This window comes from Anabas testudineus, chromosome 10 (genome assembly GCF_900324465.2).
Source record: "Anabas testudineus chromosome 10, fAnaTes1.2, whole genome shotgun sequence".
Classification (NCBI taxonomy): Eukaryota; Metazoa; Chordata; class Actinopteri; order Anabantiformes; family Anabantidae; genus Anabas; species Anabas testudineus.
Window position 1 is genome coordinate 22,114,817 of NC_046619.1, and position 15,390 is coordinate 22,130,206.

At 52.6% G+C, this 15,390-nt stretch overlaps 2 protein-coding genes across 2 annotated transcripts; both read right to left on the reverse strand.

The window, feature by feature from the left end:
• Positions 1–4,906: 4,906 nt before the first annotated feature.
• Positions 4,907–8,743, reverse strand: LOC113160975 (collagen alpha-5(IV) chain-like). Its single transcript, XM_033326193.1, has 9 exons — positions 8,551–8,743; positions 8,075–8,506; positions 7,586–8,020; positions 7,040–7,441; positions 6,027–6,958; positions 5,743–5,932; positions 5,474–5,671; positions 5,109–5,383; positions 4,907–5,059 (listed from the first exon to the last, which is right to left on the reverse strand). Exons 1-9 carry the CDS (start codon positions 8,741–8,743, stop codon positions 4,907–4,909), a joined length of 3,210 nt encoding a protein of 1,069 aa, XP_033182084.1.
• Positions 8,744–10,431: 1,688 nt separating this feature from the next.
• Positions 10,432–14,521, reverse strand: LOC117152918 (collagen alpha-5(IV) chain-like). The gene is made up of 4 exons (XM_033326194.1): positions 14,285–14,521; positions 13,786–14,027; positions 10,648–12,921; positions 10,432–10,513 (listed from the first exon to the last, which is right to left on the reverse strand). Exons 1-4 carry the CDS (start codon positions 14,519–14,521, stop codon positions 10,432–10,434), a joined length of 2,835 nt encoding a protein of 944 aa, XP_033182085.1.
• Positions 14,522–15,390: the final 869 nt, after the last annotated feature.

Here is a 15,390-nt window from a genome sequence, read left to right on the forward strand (position 1 = left end):
TAATAACAGGAATAGTCATAATGGTTAGAGAGATAGTAGTGTTACACTGTATTTATTGTTTAGTGCTAGTATTCACAGGATTTATTTACTTATTTTAACTTGGATTATTGTATATTATTGTTACAAACAGTGTCAAACACCAACACACTGAAGGAAAAGTCTGGATTTGAGCTTTTTTAACTGCACTTTATTGAGTATTTTTTATAATGTGAACACAAACAGTAAAGTTGAGACACATGAAAATTCAAATGTGAAGATGCCGAACCTTTCCTTCTGTTGCAGCGAAATGAAAGGGCTCTGAAAAACATACACACATTAAGATTAGATACAACGAAAAGACAGACTGAGAATAACAGACAACACGTGACAGACAAAAACACAGTAATCATTAGGAGCCATCAAAGCCACTGAACTTACAAAATATATTTTAATGCGATTAACTAAATTCTGGAAAAAAAAGCCAAACATAAGTGAAGGTAATTTAAACAAGAAGTTAGCGCAGCATTATTGTCACACTTAAGTAATTTAGATAATCAAATTTGTATAAATGCTGTTTTTAAAAGATGACCAGCCAAACCTGCCTGGAAGAGATTTAAACTCTTGTCATTACTACAACCTCCGTTGCTCTATGTTGTTGTCTCTAAGTTACTGAATCATTTCATGTATGTATTATAGTTCAAACACAGTAGTAGTGAGTAATTTAAATTTGTCACAGTAAAATATTAATCTGCTATGGTTGAACTATGTATTCCTGTAAAACTCACTGAATGTTTTTTCATCACTTGTCGTGTTGTTTTGGGCCTTAAAACATATTTTAAATTAATAATTCATAATTCATAGACGTGTTAACTGAGCTGTAACTCTCGTTTAGATCACGATCACAATCAGAACAAATGTTTTACCTGTGTTTCTTTAACCCTCGAGGCACCTTGGGGTACCAAACGTGTACATTCTGCTGATTTTGGTTTTTCATTTTTCAATATCTCAGTCAATTCAAAGGCTATCTGTATAAAATTTCCCCAGGATTTTTCTTTTATTCTAAATTTTAAAATTCCAATTCCCCTCTATTACAAGGTGTATAGAATAGGAGATATGCAAAATGCATACACTCTTTACCCTCGGGACCCGTTTTGGTCCCATTGACTTCCATTATAATGACATATTTTTGATATACTGTAATCCTGACCTATTATCATTCTTTTCCCATTAATACCAAATAAATCTAAGCCTCTACCTTCAAAATACAGGGAAAAAAGGTTTTACGGTTCATGACCCCCCCAAAACCACCAGGGTCAGCAGGGTTTTATCACATAAGGTTTCGATCGAGGACTGGTTCTCTTACGTTACCAAAATGCATGGCAATAAGAAATCTGAGCACCACAAAAATGGTCTTGGTGTGTAGGACTGATGTAAAAGAGTAGTGTGAATGTGAGTGAAAATGTATTTTTTATGTGTGTGAGTGTGTGTGAGTGTGTGTGTGAGAGAGAGTTAGTGTGTCCGCATGTGAAATTTCAGTCATCAAAGGCCCAATTGGCTAAGTTTATAAAACAGAGTGAAAGTGATTGAGAATACATTTTGTGTGTGTGTGTGTGTGTTTGTGTGTGTGTGTGTGTGTGTGAGTGTGTGTGTGTGTGTGTGTCATCAAAGGCCAATTGGGCTTATCAAGAGAGAGCCTCGTCTCTCCTTTTGGATGTGTAGTAAACACAGACATGCACCTGCATAAACATGCAGGGAGAATAGTTTGCAGCCTTGTCTGGCTGGTCATATGTCCTGAAGACAGCCATCAGGGGAAGAATGAAACTAGGCGAGGCCCCTGCTGCAGACTTGCAGTCCTCTGAGGAGAGTGAGGAGCAAGTTACCAGCAGTGAAAAGTCAACCGAGAGTCAGGTGGAACTCCTGCTAGGCAACTAGGGGACCTGCAACTCGGAGGAGGAGGAAGAGAAAGTGGTAATATCTCAATAGAGATCAGAAAATGGGGAAATCCTTTGGTCTGCCACACATGAAGAGCCCCTGACATTCTTTCACCCTCCCATCTTGACCCCAGGATGGACTTATACTTTGCATTTGTCAGGATCAGCGGCCCTGAGACTGCATTTGAGAGTATGTGCCCTCCAAACCTGGAAATTATGGGTTGAAGAGGTTGTCTGAAGATATTATGGGCTGAAGATGTTGTCTGCCTGCATGCAGACCTCATATGCATGCAGGTTTCAAGTATATCTAGGAATATGACATGATGGACATGTCATGTTACAATGCCTATGTCCTGCTCACTTCTGTGGACCCACGCTGGAACAGCACGAAGTGCTGCAGCTGGCATCTCTTCTTAGAGTCGGTTGACAGAGCTCTCATTGCCCCAGCCATGGCAAAGAGGAGGCATTTGCACAGAGGACTGTCTGCAGACAGACTGGTCCGACAAGCCCAGGGCCAGGACCATGGTCATGTGGAGAAAGAAGAGAAGGAGGAGAAGCTACAGCCAGGGACCTCCAGAAAGCAGAAGCAGTGGGTGTTGTGCCCACAGTGCAGAAGGGTGTGGAACCAGTGCACCAAACGTGGAGTGCATGCATGCTAAATTCACCTCACAGGGATCTGTGGTTTATGCATCAACATGCATTGCAAACACACAGACACACATGACAAAACAAAACATCTTTTGACAGAAAATAACAAATTGGTAAATATTGCATAGGAGTTTTTCTCTCCTGTGCTTATGACAAAAAGGGGATAAAACACTAAAAAAACATATAAAAATAATAAAAACCTTATATATATGGATAAGTCTGAAGCTGTTGAAGAGATCTAATGTGGTAAAACTGAAAAAAAAATATTTCTAAATAACACTTTTATTTCAGTTTTATGAGAGTGCCCATTTTGGACCCGGAGATAAAAGGTCTAAATTTTGTACATAAACTCTTATTGCTGCAAAAATAATAATGCATCAAAATCAAAGTTGTTATCAAATATTCACTTAGTCAAGGCTCTAATACCCTCATCCCGAATATTTCACTTTGCATCTTATTTTTGGTAAATACTGCATGTTTTGTGTTTTTGCCTGTTGAAAAATCGGGGGTTCTCATGACAAAAAGGGCATAAAAACCTAAAAAACATATAAAAATAATAAAAACCTTTACATATATGGATAGGTCTGAAGCTGTTGAAGAGATCTGATGTGGTGAAAGTGAAAAAAAATATTGATATATCACATTTTTATTTCACTTTTATGAGAGGGCCCGTTTGGGGTCCCGAAGTTAAAAGGTGTAAGTTTTTTGAATAAACTCATATTGCTCCAAAAATAATAATGCATCAAAATCAAAGTTGTTATCAAATATTCACTTAGTCAAGGCTCTAATACCCTCATTTGGAATATTTCACTTTGTATCTTATTTTTGGTAAATACTGCATGTTTTGCGTTTTTGCCTGTTGAAAAATTGGGGGTTCTCATGACAAAAAGGGCATAAAAACCTCAAAAACATACAAAAATAATAAAAACCTTTATATATATGGATAGGTCTGAAGCTGTTGAAGAGATCTGATGTGGTGAAAGTGAAAAAAATATTGATATATCACATTTTTATTTCACTTTTATGAGAGGGCCCGTTTGGGGTCCCGAAGTTAAAAGGTGTAAGTTTTTTGAATAAACTCATATTGCTCCAAAAATAATAATGCATCAAAATCAAAGTTGTTATCAAATATTCACTTAGTCAAGGCTCTAATACCCTCATTTGGAATATTTCACTTTGTATCTTATTTTTGGTAAATACTGCATGTTTTGCGTTTTTGCCTGTTGAAAATTTGGGGGTTCTCATGACAAAAAGGGCATAAAAACCTAAAAAACATACAAAAATAATAAAAACCTTTATATATATGGATAGGTCTGAAGCTGTTGAAGAGATCTGATGTGGTGAAAGTGAAAAAAAATATTGATATATCACATTTTTATTTCACTTTTATGAGAGGGCCCGTTTGGGGTCCCGAAGGTAAAAAGTGTATGGTAATTTTAAAGGTGCCTCGAGGGTTAATACTTTGCAGCGGGAGACAGAGACACAGAACTTCATGGATTCGTTTGGAGTAAAATGTCGATTTGTACGTAGAATCTGTTCAACGTACGTCACTTACCCCAGTTTAGCGCCGCGCTCTGTCCCTCACGCCTCCTTCGAGCCGCTGGGCGGAGCTTCTGTAGCACAACGACTTCCTGCGCAGTGATGATTCGTGTTGCAGCAGCGTTTGAGTTCAGCCTTCGAGCGACAGCGGTCTGATCTACAACACTTCGCTCGGCAGCAGCACTCGGCAGAGTCCAACCACTGAGGGCCCCTGCGCCATTTAAGGCGGAATCGACGCTGGGCAGGACCGGCAGACTTATCAGCCCATTTAAGGCGGTATCGACGCTTGGAAGAACCAGCAGACTTATCAGCCCATTTAAGGCGGTATCGACGCTTGGAAGAACCAGCAGACTTATCAGCCCATTTAAGGCGGTATCGATGCTGGGCAGGACCGGCAGACTTATTGCCCCATTTAAGGCGGTATTGACGCTTGGAAGAACCAGCAGACTTATCAGCCCATTTAAGGCGGTATTGACGTTTGGCAGAACTGGCAGATTCGTGGAACCATTTAAAGCGACGACGATGCTCAAACTTCCCAGGATGTTGAGATTTACGATAATAATAACGATTTGATGGACGTTTGTTATGGTTGTCAAGATGTCCAAGTGTTCCAGGATGTCCAGGCTTCCCAGGGTGTCCAGTTGTTCCAGAATGCCCTGGTGTGCCAGGATGCCCAGGTGTTCCTGGATGTCCAGGTGTGCCATGGTGTTCAGGTGTGCCAGGATGCCCAGGTGTGCCAGGATGCCCAGGTGTGCCATGGTGTCCAGGTGTGCCAGGGTGTTCAGGTGTTCCTGGATGTCCAGGTGTTCCTAGATGTCCTGGTGTTCCTGGATGTCCAGGCTTCCCAGGGTGTCCAGTGGTTCCAGAATGCCCTGGTGTGCCAGGATGCCCAGGTGTTCCTGGATGTCCAGGTGTACCAGGATGTCCAGAATGCCCAGGAGTGCCAGGGTGTCCAGGTGTTCCTGGGTGTCCAGGTGTTCCTGGATGTCCAGGTGTGCCATGGTGTCCAGGTGTGCCAGGGTGTTCAGGTGTTCCTGGATGTCCAGGTGTGCCAGGATGCCCAGGTGTTCCTGGATGTCCAGGTGTGCCAGGATGTCCAGGTGTGCCAGGGTGTTCAGGTGTTCCTGGATGTTCAGGTGTTCCTGGATGTCCAGGTCTGCCAGGATGTCCTGGTGTTCCAGGATGCCCAGGAGTTCCTGGTTGTCCACGTGTGCCAGGATGCCCAGGTGTTCCTGGATGCCCAGGTGTGCCAGGGTGTCCAGGTGTTCCAGGATGCCCAGGTGTTCCTGGATGTCCAGATGTGCCAGGGTGTCCAAATGTGCCAGGATGCCCAGGTTTTCTAGGATGCGCAGATGTTCCAGGATGTCCAGGTGTGCCAGGATGTTCAGGTGTTCCTGGGTGTCCAGGTGTGCCAGGATGTCCAGGTGTTCCATGGTGTCCAGGTGTGCCAGTGTGTTCAGGTCTTCCTGGATGTCCAGGTGTGCCAGGATGCCCAGGTGTTCCTGGATGTCCAGGTGTGCCAGGGTGTCCAGGTTCTCCAGGTGTTCCTAGTTGTCCAGGTCTACCAGGGTGTCCTGGTGTTCCAGGATGCTCAGGTGTGCCATGATGTCCAGGTGTGTCAGGGTGTTCAGGTGTGCCAGCATGCCCTGGTGTGCCATGGTGTTCAGGTGTGCCAGGATGCCCTGGTGTGCCATGGTGTTCAGGTGTTCCAGGATGCCCGGGTGTTCCAGGATGCCCAGGTGTTCCTGGATGTTCAGCCTTCCCAGGGTTTTCAGGTGTTCCATGATGCCCAGGTGTGCCATGGTGTCCAGGTGTGCCAGGGTGTCCAGGTGTTCCTGGATTCCCAGGTGTGCCATGGTGTCCGGGTGTGCCAGGGTGTTCAGGTGTTCCTGGATGCCCAGGTGTGCCAGGGTGTCCAGGTGTGCCAGGATGCCCAGATGTTCCTGGATGTCCAGGTGTGCCATGGTGTCCAGGTGTGCCAGGGTGTTCAGGTGTTCCTGGATGTCCAGGTGTACCAGGATGTCCAGGGGTGCCAGGCTGTCCAGAATGCCCAGGAGTGCCAGGATGCCCAGGTGTTCCTGGTTGTCCAGGTGTGCCAGGATGCCCAAGTGTTCCTGGATGCCCAGGTGTGCCAGGGTGTCCAGGTGTTCCTGGATGTCCAGGTGTGCCAGGATGCCCAGGTGTGCCAGGGTGTTCAGGTGTTCCAGGGTGTCCAGGTGTTCCTGGATTCCCAGGTGTGCCATGGTGTCCGGGTGTGCCATGGTGTCCAGGTGTGCCAGGGTGTTCAGGTGTTCCTGGATGTCCAGGTGTGCCAGGGTGTCCAGGTGTGCCAGGATGCCCAGGTTTTCCTGGATGTCCAGGTGTACCAGGATGACCAAAATGCCCAGGAGTCCCAGGGTGTCCAGGTGTTCCTGGTTGTCCAGGTGTGCCAGTATGCCCAGGTGTTCCTGGATGCCCAGGTGTGCCAGGGTGTTCAGGTGTTCCTGGATGTCCAGGTGTTCCTAGATGTCCTGGTGTTCCTGGATGTCCAGGCTTCCCAGGGTGTCCAGTTGTTCCAGAATGCCCTGGTGTGCCAGGATGCCCAGGTGTTCCTGGATGTCCAGGTGTGTCAGGGTGTTCAGGTGTGCCAGGATGCCCAGGTGTTCCAGGATGCCCAGGTGTGCCAGGGTGTCCAGAATGCCCAGGAGTGCCAGGGTGTCCAGCTGTTCCTGGGTGTCCAGGTGTGCCAGGATGTCCAGGTGTGCCAGGGTGTTCAGGTGTTCCTGGATGTCCAGGTGTGCCAGGGTGTCCAGGTGTGCCAGGATGCCCAGGTGTGCCAGGTTGCCCAGGTGTTCCTAGATGTCCAGGTCTGCCAGGATGTCCTGGTGTTCCTGGATGCCCAAGTGTGCTAGGGTGTCCAGGTGTGCCAGGATGCCCAGGTGTGCAAGGACGCCCAGGTGTGCCAGGATGCCCAGGTGTGCCAGGGTGTCCAGGTGTGCCAGGATGGCCAGGTGTTCCATGATGCCCAGGTGTGCCATGGTGTCCAGGTGTGCCAGGGTGTTCAGGTGTTCCTGGGTGACCAGGTGTTCCTGGATGTCCAGGTCTGCCAGGATGCCCAGGTGTTCCTGGATTTCCAGGTCTGCCAGGATGTCCTGGTGTTCCATGATGCCCAGGTGTGCCATGGTGTCCAGGTGTGCCAGGATGCCCAGGTGTTCCAGGATGCCCAGGTGTGCCATGGTGTCCAGGTGTGCCAGGATGCCCAGGTGTTCCAGGATGCTCAGGTGTGCCAGGATGCCCAGGTGTTCCAGGATGCCCGGGTGTTCCAGGATGCCCGGGTGTTCTAGGATGCCCAGGTGTTCCTGGATGTTTAGCCTTCCCAGGGTTTTCAGGTGTTCCATGATGCCCAGGTGTTCCATGGTGTCCAGGTGTGCCAGGGTGTCCAGGTGTTCCTGGATTCCCAGGTGTGCCATGGTGTCCAGGTGTGCCAAGGTGTTCAGGTGTTCCTGGATGTCCAGGTGTACCAGGATGTCCAGGTGTGCCAGGCTGTCCAGAATGCCCAGGAGTGCCAGGGTGTCCAGGTGTTCCTGGATGTCCAGGTGTGCCATGGTGTCCGGGTGTGCCAGGGTGTTCAGGTGTTCCTGGATGTCCAGGTGTGCCAGGGTGTCCAGGTGTTCCAGGATGTCCAGGTGTGCCAGGATGCCCAGGTGTGCCAGGGTGTTCAGGTGTTCCAGGGATTCCAGGTGTTCCTGGATTCCCAGGTGTGCCATGGTGTCCAGGTGTGCCAGGGTGTTCAGGTGTTCCTGGATGTCCAGGTGTGCCAGGGTGTCCAGGTGTGCCAGGGTGTCCAGGTGTGCCAGGATGCCCAGGTGTTCCTGGATGCCCAGGTGTGCCAGGGTGTCCAGGTGTTCCAGGATGCCCGGGTGTTCCAGGATGCCCAGGTGTTCCTGGATGTTCAGCCTTCCCAGGGTTTTCAGGTGTTCCATGGTGTCCAGATGTGCCAGGGTGTCCAGGTGTTCCAGGGTGTCCAGGTGTGCCAGGATGTACAGGTGTGTCAGGATGCCCAGGTGTGCCAGGGTGTTCAGGTGTTCCTGGATGTTCAGGTGTTCCTGGATGTCCAGGTCTGCCAGGATGCCCAGGTGTTCCAGGATGCCCAGGAGTTCCTGGTTGTCCACGTGTGCCAGGATGCCCAGGTGTTCCTGGATGCCCAGGTGTGCCAGGGTGTCCAGGTGTTCCAGGATGCCCAGGTGTTCCTGGATGTCCAAATGTGCCAGGATGCCCAGGTGTTCCAGGATGCGCAGATGTGCCAGGATGTCCAGGTGTTCCATGGTGTCCAGGTGTGCCAGTGTGTTCAGGTCTTCCTGGATGTCCAGGTGTGCCAGGATGCCCAGGTGTTCCTGGATGTCCAGGTGTGCCAGTGTGTTCAGGTCTTCCTGGATGTCCAGGTGTGTCAGGGTGTTCAGGTGTGCCAGGATACCCTGGTGTGCCAGGGTGTTCAGGTGTGCCAGGATGCCCTGGTGTGCCATGGTGTTCAGGTGTTCCAGGATGCCCGGGTGTTCCTGGATGTTCAGCCTTCCCAGGGTTTTCAGGTGTTCCATGATGCCCAGGTGTGTCATGGTGTCCAGGTGTGCCAGGGTGTCCAGGTGTTCCTGGATTCCCAGGTGTGCCATGGTGTCCAGGTGTGCCAGGGTGTTCAGGTGTTCCTGGATGTCCAGGTGTACCAGGATGTCCAGGTGTACCAGGCTGTCCAGAATGCCCAGGTGTGCCAGGATGTCCAGGTGTTCCTGGATGTCCAGGTGTGCCAGGATGCCCAGGTGTGCCAGGGTGTTCAGGTGTTCCAGGGTGTCCAGGTGTTCCTGGATTCCCAGGTGTGCCATGGTGTCCGGGTGTGCCAGGGTGTTCAGGTGTTCCTGGATGTCCAGGTGTGCCAGGGTGTCCAGGTGTGCCAGGATGCCCAGGTGTTCCTGGATGTCCAGGTGTGCCAGGGTGTCCAGGTGTGCCAGGATGCCCAGGTGTTCCTGGATGCCCAGGTGTGCTAGGGTGTCCAGGTGTTCCAGGATGTCCAGGTGTTCCTGGATGTCCAGGTGTGCCAGGATGTACAGGTGTGCCAGGATGCCCAGGTGTGCCAGGGTGTTCAGGTGTTCCATGATGCCCAGGTGTTCCAGGGTGTTCAGGTGTTCCTGGGTGTCCAGGTGTGCCAGGATGTCCAGGTGTTCCATGGTGTCCAGGTATGCCAGTGTGTTCAGGTCTTCCTGGATGTCCAGGTGTTTCAGGATGCCCAGGTGTGCCAGGGTGTTCAGGTGTTCCTGGATGTTCATATGTTCCTGGATGTCCAGGTCTGCCAGGATGTCCTGGTGTTCCAGGATGCCCATGAGTTCCTGGTTGTCCAGGTGTGCCAGGATGCCCAGGTGTTCCTGGATGTCCAGATGTGCCAGGGTGTCCAAATTTGCCAGGATGCCCAGGTTTTCCAGGATGCGCAGATGTTCCAGGATGTCCAGGTGTGCCAGGATGTTCAGGTGTTCCTGGGTGTCCAGGTGTGCCAGGATGTCCAGGTGTTCCATGGTGTCCAGGTGTGCCAGTGTGTTCAGGTCTTCCTGGATGTCCAGGTGTTCCAGGATGCCCAGGTGTGCCTGGATGTCCAGATGTGCCAGGATGTTCAGCCTTCCCAGAGTTTTCAGATGTTCTCGGATGTCCAGGTGTTCCAGGATGCCCAGGTGTGCCATGGTGTCCAGGTGTGCCAAGATGTCCTGGTGTTCCAGGATGCTCAGGTATTCCAGGATGGCCAGGTGTGCCAGGATGCCCAGGTGTTCCATGATGTCCGGGTGTTCCAGGATGCCCAGGTGTTCCTGCATGTGCAGTTGTACCAGGATGTCCAAAATGCCCAGGAGTCCCAGGGTGTCCAGGTGTTCCTGGTTGTCCAGGTGTGCCAGGATGCCCAGGTGTTCCTGGATGCCCGGGTGTGCCAGGGTGTCCAGGTGTTCCAAGATGCCCAGATGTTCCTGGATGCCCAGGTGTGCCAGGGTGTTCAGGTGTTCCTGGTTGTCCAGGTGTGCCAGGATGCCCAGGTGTTTCAGGATGCGCAGATGTTCCAGAATGTACAGGTGTGCCAGGATATTCAGGTGTTCCTGGGTGTCCAGGTGTTTCAGGATGCCCAGGTGTTCCTGGATGTCCAGGTGTGCCAGGGTGTCCAGGTTCTCCAGGTGTTCCTAGCTGTCCAGGTCTGCCAGGATGCCGAGGTGTGCCATGATGTCCAGGTGTGTCAGGGTGTTCAGGTGTGCCAGGATGCCCAGGTGTTTCAGGATGTGCAGATGTTCCAGAATGTCCAGGTGTGCTAGGATGTTCAGGTGAGCCTGGGTGTTCAGGTGTTGCTTGATGCCCAGGTGCGCCATAGTGTCCAGGTGTTCCTGGTTGTCCAGGGGTGCCAGGATGCCGAGGTGTTCCTGGATGCCCAGGTGTGCCAGGGTGTCCAGGTGTTCCAGGATGCCCAGGTGTTCCTGGATGTCCAGGTGTGCCAGGATGCCGAGGTGTTCCTGGATGCCCAGGTGTGCCAGGGTGTTCAGGTGTTCCAGGATGCCCAGGGGTTCCTGGATGTTCAGCCTTCCCAGGGTTTTCAGGTGTTCCATGATGCCCAGGTGTACCAGGGTGTCCAGGTGTTCCTGCATTCCCAGGTGCTTCTCGATGTCCAGGTGTGCCAGGGTGTCCAGGTGTTCCTGGATGTCCAGGTGTACCAGGATGTCCAGGTGTTCCAGGATGCCCAGATGTTCCTGGTTGTCCAGGTGTGCCAGGATGCCCAGGTGTGCCAGGGTGTCCAGGTGTTCCAGGATGCCCAGATGTTCCTGGTTGTCCAGGTGTGCCAGGATGCCCAAGTGTTCCTGGATGCCCAGGTGTGCCAGGGTGTCCAGGTGTTCCTGGATGTCCAGGTGTGCCAGGATGCCCAGGTGTGCCAGGGTGTTCAGGTGTTCCAGGGTGTCCTGGTGTTCCTGGATTCCCAGGTGTGCCATGGTGTCCAGGTGTGCCAGGGTGTTCAGGTGTTCCTGGATGTCCAGGTGTGCCAGGGTGTCCAGGTGTGCCAGGATGCCCAGGTGTTCCTGGTTGTCCAGGTGTACCAGGATGACCAAAATGCCCAGGAGTCCCAGGGTGTCCAGGTGTTCCTGGTTGTCCAGGTGTGCCAGTATGCCCAGGTGTTCCTGGATGCCCAGGTGTGCTAGGGTGTCCAGGTGTTCCAGGATGCCCAGGTGTTCCTGGATGTCCAGGTGTGCCAGGATGTACAGGTGTGCCAGGATGCCCAGGTGTGCCAGGGTGTTCAGGTGTTCCATGATGCCCAGGTGTGCCAGGGTGTTCAGGTGTTCCTGGGTGTCCAGGTGTGCCAGGATGTCCAGGTGTTCCATGGTGTCCAGGTGTGCCAGTGTGTTCAGGTCTTCCTGGATGTCCAGGTGTGCCAGGATGCCCAGGTGTGCCAGGGTGTTCAGGTGTTCCTGGATGTTCAGGTGCTCCTGGATGTCCAGGTCTGCCAGGATGTCCTGGTGTTCCAGGATGCCCAGGAGTTCCTGGTTGTCCAGGTGTGCCAGGATGCCCAGGTGTTCCTGGATGCCCAGGTGTGCCAGAGTGTCCAGGTGTTCCAGGATGCCCAGGTGTTCCTGGATGTCCAGGTGTGCCAGGGTGTCCAAATGTGCCAGGATGCCCAGGTTTTCCAGGATGCGCAGATGTTCCAGGGTGTCCAGGTGTGCCAGGATGCCCAAGTGTTCCTGGATGCCCAGGTGTGCCAGGGTGTCCAGGTGTGCCAGGATGCCCAGGTGTTCCTGGATGCCCAGGTGTGCCAGGGTGTCCAGGTGTTCCTGGATGTCCAGGTGTGCCAGGATGCCCAGGTGTGCCAGGGTGTTCAGGTGTTCCAGGGTGTCCAGGTGTTCCTGGATTCCCAGGTGTGCCATGGTGTCCGGGTGTGCCAGGGTGTTCAGGTGTTCCTGGATGTCCAGGTGTGCCAGGGTGTCCAGGTGTGCCAGGGTGTCCAGGTGTGCCAGGATGCCCAGGTGTTCCTGGTTGTCCAGGTGTACCAGGATGACCAAAATGCCCAGGAGTCCCAGGGTGTCCAGGTGTTCCTGGTTGTCCAGGTGTGCCAGTATGCCCAGGTGTTCCTGGATGCCCAGGTGTGCTAGGGTGTCCAGGTGTTCCAGGATGCCCAGGTGTTCCTGGATGTCCAGGTGTGCCAGGATGTACAGGTGTGCCAGGATGCCCAGGTGTGCCAGGGTGTTCAGGTGTTCCATGATGCCCAGGTGTGCCAGGGTGTTCAGGTGTTCCTGGGTGTCCAGGTGTGCCAGGATGTCCAGGTGTTCCATGGTGTCCAGGTGTGCCAGTGTGTTCAGGTCTTCCTGGATGTCCAGGTGTGCCAGGATGCCCAGGTGTGCCAGGGTGTTCAGGTGTTCCTGGATGTTCAGGTGCTCCTGGATGTCCAGGTCTGCCAGGATGTCCTGGTGTTCCAGGGTGTCCAAATGTGCCAGGATGCCCAGGTTTTCCAGGATGCGCAGATGTTCCAGGATGTCCAGGTGTGCCAGGGTGTTCAGGTGTTCCTGGGTGTCCAGGTGTGCCAGGGTGTTCAGGTGTTCCTGGTTGTCCAGGTCTGCCAGGATGCCCAGGTGTTCCTGGATGTCCAGATGTGCCAGGGTGTCCAAATGTGCCAGGATGCCCAGGTTTTCCAGGATGCGCAGATGTTCCAGGATGTCCAGGTGTGCCAGGGTGTTCAGGTGTTCCTGGGTGTCCAGGTGTGCCAGGATGTTCAGGTGTTCCATGGTGTCCAGGTGTGCCAGGGTGTTCAGGTGTTCCTGGTTGTCCAGGTGTGCCAGGATGCCCAGGTGTGCCATGATGTCTAGGTGTGTCAGGGTGTTCAGGTGTGCCAGGATGCCCAGGTGTGCCATGGTGCCCAGGTGAGCCTGGGTGTTCAGGTGTTCCTGGATGCCCAGGTGTGCCATAGTGTCCAGGTGTGCCAGGGTGTTCAGGTGTTCCTGGATTTCCAGGTGTGCCAAGATGCCCAGATGTGCCATGATGTCCAGGTGTGTCAGGGTTTTCAGGTGTGCCAGGATGCCCAGGTGTGCCAGGGTGTCCAGGTGTGCCAGGGTGTTCAGGTGTTCCTGGATGCCCAGGTGTTCCAAGGTTTCCAGGGGTTTCAGGATTCCCAGGTGTTCCTGGATGTCCAGGTGTGCCATGGTGTCCAGGTGTGCTAGGATGCCCAGGTGTTCCAGGATGCGCAGATGTGCCAGGATGTCCAGGTGTTCCATGGTGTCCAGGTGTGCTAGGGTATTCAGGTGTTCCTGGATGTCCAGGTGTGCCAGGATGTACAGGTGTGCCAGGATGCCCAGGTGTGCCAGGATGTTCAGGTGTTTCTGGTTGCCCAGGTGTGCCAGGATGTTCAGCCTTCCCAGAGTTTTCAGATGTTTTCGGATGTCCTGGTGTTCCAGGATGCTCAGGTATTCCAGGATGGCCAGGTGTGCCAGGATTCCCAGGTTTTCCTTGATGTCCGGGTGTTCCAGGATGCCCAGGTGTTCCTAGATGTTCAGCCTTCCCAGGGTTTTCAGGTGTTCCAAAGTGTTCAGGTGTTTCAGGATGTCCAGGTGTGCCAGGGTGTCCTGGTGTTCCAGGATGCCCACGTGTGCCATGGTGTTCAAGTGTTCCAGGGTGTCCAGGTGTACCAGGATGTCCAGAATGCCCAGGAGTGCCAAGGTGTCCAGGTGTTCCTGGATGTCCAGGTCTGCCAGGATGTTCTGGTGTTCCAGGATGCCCAGGTGTGCCATGATGTCCAGGTGTGCCAGGGTGTTCAGGTGTTCCTGGATGTCCAGGTGTGCCAGGATGCCCAGTTATGCCAGGGTGTTCAGGTGTTCCTGGATGTCCAGGTCTGCCAGGATGTCCTGGTGTTCCAGGATGCCCAGGTGTACCAGGATGCCCAGGTGTTCCTGGATGTTCAGCCTTCCCAGGGTTTTCAGGTGTTCCAAAGTGTTCAGGTGTTTCAGGATGTCCAGGTGTGCCAGGGTGTTCAGGTGTTACTGGATGTCCAGGTGTGCCAGGGTGTCCACGTGTGCCAGATTCTCCAGGTGTTCCTAGCTGTCCAGGTCTGCCAGGGTGTCCTGGTGTTCCAGGATGCCCAGGTGTGCCATGGTGTTCAAGTGTTCCAGGATGCCCAGGTGTTCCTGGATGTCCAGGTGTGCCATGGTGTCCAGGTGTGCCAGGATGTCCTGGTGTTCCAGGATGCTCAGGTATTCCAGGATGGCCAGGTGTGCCAGGATGCCCAGGTGTTCCATGATGTCCGGGTGTTCCAGGATTCCCAGGTGTTCCTGGATGTTCAGCTTTCTCAGGGTTTTCAGGTGTTCCATGATGCCCAGGTGTGCCATGGTGTCCAGGTGTTCCTGGATTCCCAGGTGTTCCCGGATGTCCAGCTGTGCCAGGATGTCCAGGTGTTCCATGGTGTCGAGGTTTACCAGGGTGTTCAGGTGTTCCTGGATGTTCAGGTGTTCCTGGATGTCCAGGTCTGCCAGGATGTCCTGGTGTTCCAGGATGCCCAGGTGTTCCTGGATGTTCAGCCTTCCCAGAGTTTTCAGATGTTTCAGGATGTCCTGGTGTTCTAGGATGCCCGGGTGTGCCATGGTGTCCTGGTGTGCCAGGATGCCCAGGTGTTCCAGGATGCCCAGGTGTTCCAGGATGCCCAGGTGTTCCTGGATGTTCACCCTTCCCAGGGTTTTCAGGTGTTTCTGGATGTCCAGGTGTGCCAGGATGCCCAGGTGTGCCAGGATGTTCAGGGTACCCAGGGTCTTCAGGTGTTCCAGGATGCCCAGGTATGCCAGGATGCTCAGGTGTTCCTGGATGTCCAGGTGTGCCAGGCTGTCCAGGTGTGCCAGGTTTTCCAGGAGTGCCAGAATGCCCAGGTGTGCCATTGTGTTCAGGTGTGCCAGGATGCCCAGGTGTTCCACGTTGTTCTGCTGTACCTGGATTTTCAGGCTTCATTTGGTGTTCAGATGTTCCTGGATGCCCAGGTATGCCAGGATGTCCAGGTGTGCCTGTATGCCCATTTGTTCCAGGATGACCAGGTGTTCCTGAATGTCCAGGTATTCCAGGATGTTCTGGTTTCCCAGGATGTCCAGATTTTTCAAGAATTTCGGATTTGTAAGGATGTTCTGGTTTTTCAGGATGCTCAGGTCTCCAAGGATGTTCAGGTGTTTCTGGATGCTTAGGCATTCTGGGATATTTAGGTCTTCCAGGATGCCCAGGTTTTTCAGGATGTTCTGGTTTTTCAGGATGTTCAGGTCCTGGATGCTCAGGATGTCCAAGTTTTCCA

What these genes read in the sequence shown, in the direction of transcription:
- LOC117152918 (XM_033326194.1), bottom strand. Translation starts at nt 14,521, where the DNA reads ATGGAACACCTGGACATCCTGGCACAGCTGGACATCCGGGAACACCTG. An exon ending in TGGAACACCAGGACATCCTG is followed by an intron (nt 14,028 to 14,284) that starts GCACACCTGGAC and finishes AACCCTGGGAAG; the next exon opens with GCTGAACATCCAGGAACACC. An exon ending in CATCCAGGAACACCTGGACA is followed by an intron (nt 12,922 to 13,785) that starts CCTTGGCACTCC and finishes ACATCATGGCAC; the next exon opens with ACCTGGGCATCCTGGCACAC.
- LOC113160975 (XM_033326193.1), bottom strand. Translation starts at nt 8,743, where the DNA reads ATGGCACACCTGGGAATCCAGGAACACCTGGACACCCTGGCACACCTG. An exon ending in TGGAACACCTGGACACCCTG is followed by an intron (nt 8,021 to 8,074) that starts GCACATCTGGAC and finishes CTGAACATCCAG; the next exon opens with GAACACCTGGGCATCCTGGA. An exon ending in TGGCACACCTGGGCATCCTG is followed by an intron (nt 6,959 to 7,039) that starts GCACACCTGGGC and finishes CAGGAACACCAG; the next exon opens with GACATCCTGGCAGACCTGGA.